This window comes from Chionomys nivalis, chromosome 10 (assembly GCF_950005125.1).
Source record: "Chionomys nivalis chromosome 10, mChiNiv1.1, whole genome shotgun sequence".
Lineage (NCBI taxonomy): Eukaryota > Metazoa > Chordata > Mammalia > Rodentia > Cricetidae > Chionomys > Chionomys nivalis.
The window spans coordinates 24,144,516-24,158,709 of NC_080095.1; the positions used below are offsets into that span (position 1 = coordinate 24,144,516).

General features: G+C 43.3%; 1 protein-coding gene across 12 annotated transcripts in view; it reads right to left on the bottom strand.

The window, feature by feature from the left end:
• The window catches only part of Unc79 (unc-79 homolog, NALCN channel complex subunit), a 247,750-nt gene that overhangs the window by 64,180 nt on the left and 169,376 nt on the right, over positions 1–14,194 (bottom strand). For 10 of the 12 annotated variants that reach the window (XM_057782622.1, XM_057782619.1, XM_057782613.1 and 7 more), the window contains 4 exons: positions 9,963–10,070; positions 6,754–6,870; positions 4,190–4,273; positions 206–308 (listed from right to left, as the gene is read on the bottom strand). In XM_057782622.1, coding sequence (XP_057638605.1) covers positions 206–308; positions 4,190–4,273; positions 6,754–6,870; positions 9,963–10,070 — 412 coding nt within the window. The remainder of the gene's footprint in view (positions 1–205; positions 309–4,189; positions 4,274–6,753; positions 6,871–9,962; positions 10,071–14,194) is intronic. The other 2 variants (XM_057782624.1, XM_057782615.1) reach the window with 1 other exon arrangement.

Consider the following 14,194-nt stretch of genomic DNA (forward strand, 5'->3'; position numbering starts at 1 on the left):
ATTTTTGAAGTAAGTGGGATTATCTAATTCTATCCAAATTAAAAGGGTGGAGGCCTGCCAAAGCATAAAGAAAACACTGCTCATGGCATTTGTATTGCTAAATCACAGCTGTGTACTGCACAGCTGCAGCCTTGAAAAGTAAAGTGCTCCTCACTGGGGACCAGACTCTAACTCTATAACCAAAGCAAAACACTGGGGCACTCACTTGTCCGTCATCACCGTCGGCTGCTCATCCGTGAATTCCTCGGGTGCAGGCACGAACATACTGGCTATGCTGGGTGCTGACAGCAGGCTAGATTTAGTGGCGCCTGGGTAAGCAGCAGAGAGACAACCATGAGTACAGACAAGCTTCTAGGGTCAGGAAACTCTCCACTCTGCATTCATTAACCCTCAAAAGATCACATTCATGAGACCATGCACATCCCACCCACAGCATAAAAAGGGCCCGAGAGTGAAGTGAGGCCAAGAAAGAGCCAAATACCCTGTCTCTCTTTTGCTGCGTGACTTTAAAAAATCAGAAAGTTCAGCTGGGTCAGCAGGATCTAAGATAAAGATGGACTTCCTAGCATTAAGTGAAGTTGCCTGAACAACATGATATTTCTAAGGCACAAGTGCAGATCATCAATAAAGTGGGCTACTGCGGGAAGACAGTGAGACCCCAGACCTCACACACATGAACAAAGGGGGGTGAAACCCCAGACCTCACACACATGAACAAAGGGGGGTGAGACCCCACACCTCACACACATGAACAAAGGGGGGTGAGACCCCACACCTCACACACATGAACAAAGGGGGGTGAGACCCCAGACCTCACACACATGAACAAAGGGGGGTGAGACCCCAGACCTCACACACATGAACAAAGGGGGGTGAGACCCCAGACCTCACACACATGAACAAAGGGGGGTGAGACCCCAGACCTCACACACATGAACAAAGGGGGGTGAGACCCCACACCTCACACACATGAACAAAGGGGGGTGAAACCCCACACCTCACACACATGAACAAAGGGGGGTGAGACCCCATACCTCACACACATGAACAAAGGGGGGTGAGACCCCACACCTCACACACATGAACAAAGGGGGGGTCGGACCCCCAGACCTCACACACATGAACAAAGGGGGTGAGATCCCACACCTCACACACATGAACAAAGGGGGGTGAGACCCCACACCTCACACACATGAACAAAGGGGGGGTGAGACCCCACACCTCACACACATGAACAAGTGGGGAGGCAGTGAGACCCCTCACACACATGAACAAAGGGGGACACTAGGGTTAGAAAGCTAGTTTAGTGTTCTGCTTTGAAAATGATTATTGTAAACACTAAAGTAGAAAGACTTCATCTTCAACTAAAGTATCCGTGAATACTGTGAATCTGTTTCACTTGGTAACTTGCTCTACTTTACCCAATCAATGTAATAGTTTAAAAAGTTTGAAGTTAGATCACTTTAAAGAACCTGAGGCCAGAATCTTAGCAACAAACACCAGTGGACAGAAAATGTGGGGCCTGGAAAGATGACTCAACAGTTAAGAGAGCTTTCTGATCTTCCAGAGGACCCAAGTTCTGTTCCTAGTGTCCACATCAAGGCAGCTCACACCGTCTGTGACTCCAGCTTCAGGAGACCCGACAGGCTCCACTTCTGGCCTCCATGGGCACCTGCATGTATGTAGGTACACACACACACACACACACACACACACACACTATACATCTCAAAACATAATGTGGAAAGACAGAAGTGTGTTTCCCATTAAGAAAGCCACCAGCGCAGAGCAGATCCCCTGGGCCTATGTAAATGAGGTGTCTAAGATGGCACCCAAAGTGACACTGTGAAATGACAGCAGCAACTGCTAGAGTTCTTCAAGTAGACAAAAGGAAGGAAGGAAGGAAGGAAGGAAGGAAGGAAGGAAGGAAGGAAGGAAGGAAGGAAGGAAGGAAGGAAGGAAAGCAGAATGAAGCGATGATCTTTAAATAATCCGTTTCTCATCAAGAAACACACATAACTTGGTCCTGGAAAAAAAACGCATGCCTTCTCCTCAGAAAAACTAACAACTGAGAGAACGATCACTAAGGACATGAGAATACAAGTTTAAGATGCCTAACCTGGAGAGCCAAGCTGTCATCTGAGGCGGAAATGGGGTTGAAGTTCTCACTTCCACACTTCAGACCACCTCCCCAGGTAATGGTTCCAAAGCGTATTTCTGAGCAGCAAAGACTTGCAAACACAAGTACCAACTATCCAAAAATATCTTCACCTTCCTAAGATCCCAATTGGGAATACAAGTCTTGTTACCATATCTATCTATTGGCTGTTTCTGAGCCAGCATTTTGTCCCAGGGATATCTGAGTTAACAATGGATGCCCACAAAGATGTGGCACAGTGTCACAGAGAAGTGCACAAACCTTAAATACAATTCTCCACAGTTGATGATCATTGATAGGCATACCAGCTAAATGTGAAAAAGATTATGTCAGAGCAGAACAAAATCAGTCCAAAAATACATGGCAATGTGTCCACAATCTCACTAGATCAGCTCCAAGTCAAGACTTCAACCAAAGGAATGAGAAGGGCTCTGGCATTTTTGCAGCTTCCAAACAAGCGTTCCCTAAGAGGGGTGTTCTTACAGAAGCCCCATGACGTTGCTTTTGTCAAAGACAACACAGAAAGTATGTTGAGATATTTACGGTACTCATCTGTCAAACAAACAGGTTAGGTGACAGGGCATTGGTTCTTATAGGACATTAGCTGCACAGTGGATTGCTAAATCGTGCTAGTGAAGTGGAAACAGGCAGTAATGTCTGAGAAGGTAAGAAATATAGAAAAGAAAGCCACAGACCTCAGCCACCTTTCTTTGTAAATAACCCACCGCCATGTCAGTAGTGTTAAACTCAGCCTCCATTTTTGTCCCCCACTTACAGGCAGCAATTCTGAGCCCATCACCACTGATGCCTTCAAGAATATCCAGAGTCCCTCTGTACAGAACTGAACAGAGAGCACTCAGAAACTTGAATAAAATCCAAAGCCTGACTTCAAAGATGGAGATGCTGATAAGTGTCCCTTTTTGAATCTCAGAGACAGTAGAGGCTCTGAGGACACACTGTCTCAAAGCACACATCAGCCCTGCAGCTGTACCACACATCAGCCCTGCAGCTGCACAGTGCATCAGCCCCACAGCTGCACCAGCGGACTTCCCCACTCGCAGAGAGAGAGAGACCGGAAGACTGAGCATCACCTTCACATGTTCACCTTTACTTCACGCTGTTTTTGCTAGGTCACTTAGATCACAACCAAGCACCAAAGATTTGTTTCAACCCCCCTGACTCACAAAAGCATCTCTTAACCCCATAGACAAGTGTCTCATCTCACCTTATGGAAGACTAGAAGGCTACTCATTACCAGTGAAGTGTCCAGGAAGCTCCTAGTCTAGCAACATAGGTCTGCTTGATTCAAGAGACTACCTAGAAAATGTGGTCAGAAATCTTTTCTTCCTTCCTCCTTCCTTCATTACTTTTCTTTCTCTCTCCCCTCTTTCTTTCTTTACTTATTTTTGTAAGCAATGATACATTTACCAGCATTCTGAATTTTAATAACAAAGATAAGGATTACCTAAATATGTAGTTAAATGTGTGCAATGAATTTGGAAAAGAAAAAAAGTTCAATGACAGTGCAGATGCATGCTCATTTTGCTCCCTCAGCCAGAATAAAGTGTGTGGTTTCCATACAAAATTCAAGACAGCTGGGAAAGAAGCTGCTCACCCACAGCCCCAACATTCTAGAAAAAAGTAAGGATAATCTGAACTCTGCTCGGGAAAAGAATATGGGATGACATGGAAAACTGATACATCTCAGGAGGAAGGCTGAAGAGCCCAGGGATGCCTAGTCTTGAAACAGGGGCATTAGAAATTGGCAGTTGTTTTCAAATGTCCAAAGTGTGAAGTGAGAGACGCTAGAATTGTCTCGTGTGGCCCCAAGCTTTAGAAAGACACTCTACAGCAGAGCCTTGTCGGTCATGTTCAGGGATGAGTTGTCACGCCTTCCCCAGCCCTGGAGGTGTTTTGCAGGTGGGAAATATGTGGAGCTGTTGAAGAAGATGTTCTGCACGTGCTGTGTGGATCCATGAGGGACACACAGTCCTTCAGGTCTACAGTCTGAGACCCTAGAACCCCACCAACCTCTTGTTCTCAGCGGCTGTCCCTCCAGGTCGGGGTTTAGGCACATTGGCACGTTACACTGGCGTTTCCCGGGCTGTACCTGTTCTGTGGATAAAGAGGGCATTTCAGTCTTCAGTGTGGTCAGTTTAATACAAGTCACAGCACAGTCAAAGCACAAACAATGCAGCCAACAATCGCATGAGACCATCTTTGTCCTGGTTACTTTATTAACACAAAAAGACTAAATCTGGGGATAGGTAGCGTTATTCAAGCTTTGTTACAAACCTGTCACTCAGTTAAATAAACTACATCTGAAATGGTAGAAGATTTAGAACTATTTTTTAAGTTCTAGTCCCACTCTGTTTCAAAGGAGCTCAAATCCTGTGTCTCGAGATATGAAATGAAGGGCCAATGCCATGCGCCATGGAAGAATGTTTTACGCAGGTCAATAAATACATCAATGATACTCTGGGGTAATGGCCAGACAGTTCACAAAGGAACGACATGGACCAGGTAGAGAAGATGGCAGGGATTTGGCTGAGGGATGGAGAACAAGAATAAAGAGCATGAACGGTGTGGTACTTAGGGAATATCCAGTCACACAGAAGAGGTGCATGCTGGGAAAGAGGCAGACTGTCTATGAATGAGCTGGCACATGCTGAGGCGATTCATCACGACCTGGCTTAAGCTGTCTTTCTCAGAATATCTTACATGACCACAGCTGTTCTTGGTGGAAACTTGAGAGCCAATGAAGCAACACACATGGTTCAAAGTGACATGTCACCTAACGCCATACTATGCATTCAGAGATTCTTCTGCTGGGCTCAGGTAATAAGCAAGAATAATGAAGCCAGGTGCAACATAGATTCAACTGTAGGAGGCTGAGGCAAAAAGATCACTTGAGCCCAGAGGTTCATGGCCAGCCCGGGTAACAAAGAAAGATGGTGTCCAAAACAAAGAAAAAAATTTAAAAACTTGAGAATAATGAGATAAAGATTTTACTAAGGGACTCAGAGATATGTGAACCAATTGGAGGGTGGAAAATGAAAAAATAAGCCCCAGCAAGCTCCAGTGAAAGAAATCTGGACAACATGGACTCTTAAGTGTGAAGTCAAGAAGACAAGAACCACTAAGCCAGGTTGAAACGTGAAAAATGCGGCTACATGGGCTATTCGGCATCACGGAGGGTTTTGTAGCTTCAAGTGCAGGTCAGAAACTGAGGTCAAGTTACATTTAACTCTACTTAGTCAAAGTGGGTTGTAGCTGTAGTCAGAATCTACAACGGCTGAGGCTGAGCTATACACTGAGCTACAACAGCACAGCGAAATGACTTTCAGGGCCCCCAAGTCAACCAGAGCATTTAGTACCAAAGATGGAACTGAACTGTGCTTCTCGGGCTACACAGTTTCCTCTCTCAAGAGGGAGGCACGGTCCTCCATGGTACAAAGAGGGCAGACCATGTTAAAATCAAATACATCCTTGGGGATGGCTAGCCAGCGTCTCTCCCCTCTCTCTCCTGTCTGTTGCCTCTTGGCTTCTCATGACTCACTCCTGCATGCCAGCGAATGAAAACACCATGCCTTTGGCATGCCAAATGCTCTTCTCAGTCCAGCAGACTGAGGTTGTCTGTTACACGGGGTTGAGTGTGGTATGTCGATCTCTTTTTGAAGAACAACAAAGGTAAATAGGAAGACATTCATACCATTTAAAAAACAGCCCAACATTTTGGTTGTCGGCAAGCTGTGATTTGCATCATAATGAAGAAGTTAAAAATCATCTCACAACTGAAGCCAGAAAATAATAAGCAGGATACTAAAGTGCACTCCCGCAGCATGTTGCAGTAATCAGCCCTTATATTTTCATGGTGTACGCACACTTCAAGGTGCTTTTATGTTTATAATCTTATAACTCAAATGACCCATTTAAATTAAGAAGAAAAGACTAAGGAAAGACAGGCACTTAAAGGGGATCACTGCACTGCAGTGAGCTGAGAAGGCAGCATACGTAGAAAATGTTTTAAGGTTCAGGAAATGAAAAGCAGGCATGTTTAAAATAGGTGTGCCACCGCAGTCAATTTTTACTGTACGACAGGTAAGGTGCAGTTCTGGATTATGCACGTGAGGGTGTGTGGCTGCCACCTGGTGACCCTGCGGGCTAAAATACACAACTCATTCCCAAACCTGCGGATGATGCCATCACCAGCTGCCATTTGTCATCAAATCATCACTAACCTCAGCACTTCATACTCCATGAAAGAGAATTTGATAACCTCTTTTAAAACTTTGTACCATGAGATCAAAGCTCCATCCCTCTTCCTCAGGCAGATAATCTGAAATCTGGATCTTAACAGAATAAAGAATTGGGCTTGCCTAAACGGAGACCAGTCTAAACAGAGACGAGCCTACGTGGGAATCAGCCTAGACGTAGGCCGCAATGTTCTAGAGCACTTAGAAAATCTGAATGTGTTAATTACTTCCAGGTATTTAAAAAACACACCTATTTTAACCAAAGCACACAAGAAGTGGACAGAGAGAACGTGGCATTAGCTAGTCCGAGAGCGAACAAGAAGAAAAGGCTTGACCCACCGGTGTCCCAGTTGCTGATGTTATGGGGGGCGCTAGACTGATGCTCCAGCTGTCGCTTCATTAACTGGCTCATTGTCACAACTCCCAGAGATCCCCTTTTCATCTGCCTATACTGAGCTATACGAAGGAAATTAGGAGATGATTACTGGGGGGAATACGTTTCCCATCGCACACACAGGCTCTACACATCCACACAGATCTTAATTGAGTCTTTCTTAGTTATTAGTAATTTTTGATTACTCCTAATCAAGTGAAAAACTTAAGCCTTTCATTGTTCCCAGTGTCTCTGTGGTATAGGCAATAGTAGTGCTCCTTGGTATTGATCCATCAACTATACATATTTTCTCGGTTACCAGTGAATGCAATGTGTTTATTTGTGTTCTTTTTTTTTTTTTTACTACTTATGTGCTCTGCCACATTCTAAAAAGGGTTTAAAACAAACAGCGCTACCTTGAATCAAATCAAAAGCAATTGAGATAAGCCAATTATTTAAAAGTCTGCACTGTTTCCAAGTTGTCTGAGCCCCCTGTCTACTATTTGGAAAATTGAGAAAACAATGGTAATGTTTTTGTTCTTCAACAACAACATTCTCAGCAACAAAAAGTTATAAGCTCTTCCAAACCAGAGACTAAAAAGCACACTGCCAGTTGTGTGCTAACTTAGAAAGCCACCCTCGCCTTTGCTCCTGTTTCCCCTGTGAGGCACCCAATGCCTAAGCACCAGCCCAATGTGAGCACTCAACCTCAACAAGATGGCCATAGGCCCAACCCCCAAGCCCCCAGATGTTGACAACTTGGGTTCACCTGCCCAACTCACTTGAAAGGGAACATTTAGAAGCCAAAGTTCATGAACTGCACACCCTAGGAAGGAATACAGAGACCAGGCTGTCCACTAAACAGCCCTGGACAACTCTGAACGCTATGTATAGATGTCGCAGCATCTATACATGCTATGTATACACGAGGCAGCAGCAGGCATGAGTGAGACCATTTGTAACATCGTTTCTGGTGTAGTCAGCATGCTGTTTGACTTACGGTGGTCACGGCAGGTTTAGGTACAAAACAATCAGCTGGCAACTTGAGCAAGAAAGGGATGTGATGGGATTCGTGTGTCTTGGAGCCCATATTCACTAAATTTGTGGAAATAGCTAACCAACTGAACAGCAAATGATTTGTTTATTGATTGGCAAACTTTGTAAGTTTGCAACTCACTTGAAAAGTAAAGCTTTAAAAAATTTCAAAAGCAGAAATATTCAGGGTTTTGAACCCAGAGCCTTGCACATATTAGGCAAGCGCCTTCTGACTAAACTATGCATCCAGCTTAAGAGAATCTGAAAGTATTTAAAAAAATAAGTGGCATCTTTCAGACTCAGCCGAGGACATGAGACCTCGAGTGTTGAAATAATCTCCCCAGTTCTTAGCTTTGTTTGGTTTGCAGTACTGGGGATGGAACCCAGAGCCCCCGCAAGCCAGGCAAGGGCTCTACCAATGAACTACATTCCCAGTCTCTCAACTGTTTCTAAAGACTGCAGAATTCCTGAGAGCAAAAACCCCAGTTGATGAGGTTTCTGGCATTCGCCTCCAAGAGCACACCACCAAATTCTATGATGAATGCTTTTCATGACAAGGGCAGGAAAGATGTGGACTAATGTGCTAACCTCTCTCCCAAAGTCCTAGCTCAGTTATGACTAGGAGATCCTGACCCTTTGACACACTGGAATTAGAGCCATTTAACCATTCTGGCCATTTTAAATCATGCTACGTAGAGTTCTAAGGGGGAATGCAGAGTCTTTTTGTTTTTAAAGGTGACTCATACAAATAAAGAAGAGAAAATGATCAATTGCGATTTGTCAAGTTATCACATGTTCTTCATGATAAAAAAATAAATATTTAGCTTTAGAATTAGCCATTCTATTTTGCAACCAAAGGCAAAAATATCTGTTGCTTAGAAACTATTTCTTAAAAATTTACAGTATTACAATTGATTTAGAATTATTCAGAGACTGTGTAACCACTAAAAATAATATTGACTTGCTTCAACCTCCATCACTTGGTGGCTCTGTGACATTAGGTCAGCCATTTAGCCTTTCTCCTTTGTCCGCCATGCAGTGCTCATGTAAGGAGTGGATTTCGATCATGCTGTGTATGAACCATTTGTCATGGTGGAGATATCAAATAAATACAGGAGGAAAATCAAATAAATGATATCTAGAATCACCATTAAGACTGTACTAATTCCTCCCTGAGGAAATGGGGGTCCTATTTATTCACTTGTGATCCCCAATAACAAGCACAAGCCTGGCCCCCACCAGATACCCATGGAATAATGAATGAATAATGAATGAAAGAATGCACAAAGGGATAAATAGTGACAATGATTCCTTTCCATACAACCAGACCAGCATTTACATTAAGATCTATATCTGGCTTTTCAAAGCATCTGCCTTTCAACAGATGGTCCATGAAGACTCACTAACCCTTCAGGAAGCATATGGAACACAAATTTATCAGACGTGAGAGAAAGAGCTCCAGAAAGTACACTTCTGTCTGGGTCACTGATTCCTCCCAAGAATGTCTCTTTGCTGAACATCTCCTGATACCACTGAGCTGAGCAAACACCTTGATGGTACAGCAATGGAACTCACGTTTCTCATGGTCAAAATCTAGCACCCAATAGCAGGGGGAAGTTTCAAAATACCCCATATAGGCTTTATAATGTATTGGACCATTTTTATTTTTCAGCCTAAAAAGAGCAGATTTAGTTGTGCCTATTGGGTCCTGAGACATTTATTTTGGATAACTCAGACAAAGCTGTGTTCAGGATAGAAGGTGACTCAGATGAAACCAATGAGTCCCAAGGAAGATTCTGCCATGATCAAAGCTTTGCCTGTGTCACATGACCAGCTCTGTGTTCTATGCTCAGGCTAGTAGTGATGTTTACTTTATTGAATGATGGAATTTTGTATTTTTTCTTTAATAAATTAGGGTTCTTGGATAATGCGTGCCCATATGATTAATCCAACGTTTGCTGTATGGGAGAGCAGGCCATGCTACCCTCACGAGTTTCATAGAACACACAGCACTGTATCCCTGAGGAAGCTAGTGCTGCATTTTTTTTAAAGTAGGAGAGCTAGCAAACTGGAAAGCAATGTGTATAGATCATGTCCCACAAAGTGACACACACAGAAACCGTCACTGAGAAACACTTACTTGATATTGACGAGTGGCTGCCTGTTTCGGGGGCACCTGCTTCTAATGTAGGGGCAGATGAAGATTCCCGTGGCATTTCCAATGTTGAAAGTCCTTTAGCAGACGGATCTACAAACGGAAATACTGTTTAAAGTCAAGGACAGTGGTGGAAAGTAGTTGAATAGCCTTCCCGGGTCTTTTCCCCTCTTATCTACCATGCCAGTTCAAATCTTTCGACACTTCTGCCTCTAGCAATTACCTTAGAGGGATTACATACATTCTACACCACTTTCTGCACGTGCTGCTATGTCCCTTAGGAGAATGAAGCTTGCATAGATGCAAAGCTAATGCTCAAAACATCCATGGTGCTAACTAATTCTGAACCAGGAACTTCATTGTTCTGTATTTGTTGCTTTTCATTTAATACCTACCAAGAGGTCAATATCCCATTCCACCTATCTCAGCTTTTGTCTGAATGTTTCCTATTCTTCATTTACATCTCAATTTTCAGTAGATTTCACATCTAAGGAGGCTTCCATGACGCTGTTTCCCTTCAAAACACTGGGTCAGGTGACCCTCTTATGGAGCAATTGACCTTAAAATTTTCCCAAACTGTAAGGCTGTTACTTATTTGCCTATAAGTGTTACTAAGCTGGAAGCAGTCTAAGAGCAGGACCTATGTCTGCTAAGAAATAAATTGTCCTAAATGAGACTCTCAGTTTCTCTAGAACAGTGGTTCTCGACCTTCCTAATGCTGTAACCGTTTAATACAGTTCCTCAGGTTATGATGATCCCCAACCATAAAATTATTTCATTGCAGAAGAGGAGTGGATATGTGGCACAGGAGAAGTGAGGAAGAGAGACTGGGAGGAGAGAAGGGAAGAGAAACTGCAGCTGCGATGTAATATATGAAAGGAGAATAAAGAAAAAGAAAACATTATTTTGTTGATAGTTCATAACCATAATTTGCTTCTGTTATGAATAGTAATGTAAATATCTGATATGCAGGATGTCTGATACACACAAAGGGATTGTGACTCACAGGTTGAGAACCACTGCTTTAGAGGAGCACAACCTCTGTTTTGTTTACTTCTATTTTATAAATGTCCTTTTCAATGTGATGTATTTTATGCATATAATATTGTCTCATTAATCTATCAACATTGGGAAGTAAGCCCTTATACGGCATTCGAGATAACTGCACAGTAACCTCAACATTTCTGAGAGGGTTTTCATGTCGAACCTACAATTCTTTACAGCAGCGCTGGGCAAAGAACACACTGAGCCTCTGGCTGGCTCGGAGTTGCCAATGTGGGTTTCCATGACTGCACCGTGCTGTGTGTTAGAGGCAGCCGTATTAAGTGGCTTCAAGCTCTTAAACTCAAAATGTACCATCTCATCTTTTTCATAATGCCAACTGCTTCTTCTTGCCACAGAGCAATCTATAATATTTTATAATTAATGTCTGCGTCTCCAATACTAGATGGCATCAAACCTGTTAAGGCATCAGATACAAAAGGTCCCAGAACAGAGACTGGGACAAAGTTTCGGGGAAATGGCTTTGGAACATTGACTTTTCAGTTTTAGAGATTTTTCTTATACATAGATATGGTTGCCATATTAATAACTTTGTGTGTGTTCTGTATGTACATGTTCACGAGGATGTGTGTAGGTGTGCCGGAGTTTGATGCTGAGTATTCCTTGCTCACTCTCTACATGTTTTCTCTCACTGAACCTGAAACTTGTAGATTCACAAAGCTGCAGGGATCTGTCTGTCTATGCCCCACACTGCCCTGACCCCCAAACAGTAGGGCCACGGGCAGTGCACTGACTTTCTTGACACATGCACGGCTGCTAGTTATCCAAACTCATTCCTCAAGCATGCTTGACATGCAGTTTGTCAACTGAGACAAATCACCACTAAGAACTATGGGTTTTCTTTCTGTAGATTTCTTTATTTGGTGTGTGCATGCATGCGTGTGTGTGTACAGGTACCTCCAGAGGTCAGGAGAGGGTACTGGATCCCCTGGTTGGCTCTGGAGTCCCAGGGGCTGGATCCACACTCAGGTCCTCTCTATGAGCAGTACACACTCTCACCGCTGAGCCGCTGCTCCAGCACCTCCCCCCAGTAACTTTATGGTAACAAAACAGCATTAATTGCCATACAGTTTCCCAAACACTCCTGACAGTGAGTAACCATTTGAAGTCACTTTGGTCATCAAGATAAAAATGTTAGGTATTGTTTTTTCTACAGTGCAAAATGAGAAAGGTTACATAAGTGCCTCTCTTGCCCTATTGGCCTGCCTTCTCTGTGTGCTACAGTCATGGATTGTGGTCTGCCAATAATATGAAATGAGGAAAATGAAATTAATCTTCAAGAATCCACTAGAAGTTCATTGTGACTTTTTAGGTTTTGGGTGAGTGTCCTAAAATCTTTGCTGTACTTTTAACCTTAAAGAAACAGTACTAAATGACAGCTACTGATGTCCTAGTCTGCACAAATTCTTTAGACTAGGCCATCTTTCCTTAGTTCTCAATCATTTTTTGAAGCCTCTCATCTATATACAATTTAAAGCAAGCATTTGAAAAGAGCTGCACACTTATTTTCAATACATCTGCTCTCAGTTTTCTAGAGTCGTGTGCAGAAGAGTCAGTGACTCCCATCTAGTCACATGTAGCAGTGCTCTCTTAGTCTCTTTGGATATAATCAGAAAACAAGCAAAACAAAAACACTGCATTGATATAGGAAGTCCTTCTGTATATGTGTTGCTTTTATTGGTTGATGAATAAAGAAACTGCTTTGGCCTGTGATAGGGCAGAGTGGAGCTAGGCGGGAAATGTAAACTGAATGCTGGGAGAAAGAAGGCGAGTCAGTGAGACATCATGTAGCCACTGCAGGACACAATCACACAGGAACCTTGCCAGTAAGCCACAAGCCTCATGGTAAAATATTAAATAACAGAAATGGGTTAATTTAAGATGTAAGAGCTAGCTAGAAATATGCTTAAGCTATTGGCCAAACAGTATTGCAATTAATATAGTTTTTGTGTATTTATTTCAGGTCTGGGCAGCCGGGAACAAAGGAGCAGCCTCTGCCCTACACTGCATCATAGAACTTTGATTTGATTTGATAGGGGGAGACATGTGTAAAAGTGAATAAATTGTTCTATGTTGAGGTAACAGTAGAAACAGGAAAGAGAACCAGATGCCAGCTGGGGGATTTGCGTGGCCAAGCTCAGGGCAGGCCTTATTGGTGAGAGCAAGTGAGAAAGTGCATCAAGCAAGTATTGGAGCACTTAAGCCTTGGAGAGCAGCAGGTTGAGGCCCTAAGCTAAGAGAGCGTAGGAGGTAGCCGAGAAATGGCAAGAGGCCAGTGTGATCATGTGGAGTTTGTGCAGAGAGCAGTGAAAATGAAGGGAGAGGACTGATGTGGGATTTCCTTCTGTATGCTGTGATTACCATTAATGAATAAAGAAATTGCCTTGGCCTGTTGATAGGGCAGAACTTAGGTAGGCAGGGAGAACTAAATGGCAAGCTGGGAGAAAGGAGGCAGAGTCAGAGAGAAGTCATGTAGCCCCACTGGAGTTGGACAGAAGTTTATCCAGAAAGCCACAGCCTCATGGTGATACACAGATTAATTAATTAAATTAAGATATAAAAGTTAGCCAATAAGAAGCTAGAGCTAATAGGCCAGTGTTTTAAATAATATAGTTTCTGTGTGATTATTTCGGGGCTAAGCAGCTGGGAATCAACAAGTGGTCCCTTCCCTCCAACAAATTGGAACCAATGTGGTTGACTAACTCCGTGTAAAACCCGAGAGCACTTAAAAAGGAATCCTAGACACAAAAGAACAGAGTTAAGCGTGGTTTGGTAGCATCATTTTCTTGGATGGGCTTTGTTTGCTAGAAGCAAGCAGAGGCATGGCTCCTTTAATAGAGGTTTTCCTGATTCAGCCAAAGCAGAAAAATAAGGCACAGTTTTGAAATGCTGGCTTTCTGAGCTGTGCAGCCAGCGCAAACTTAGACGAGGTCTGGCTATCAAGCATTTAAATGAGTTTTGTGAGCAGAGTGCTACAACTGCTTAATGGCTCGACATAGACACGCTGCATACTTGGAACTGGGGCAATATGCACGGCTTTCAGAAGCGGTGAACGGACCTCTTCCACCATGTTAGACTGGGCAGAGTAAGCAGGCAAGGCCATATTTGACCTAGTAATGGTGCAACTTCAGTTCATAAGAAAAGTTTAGCATTTT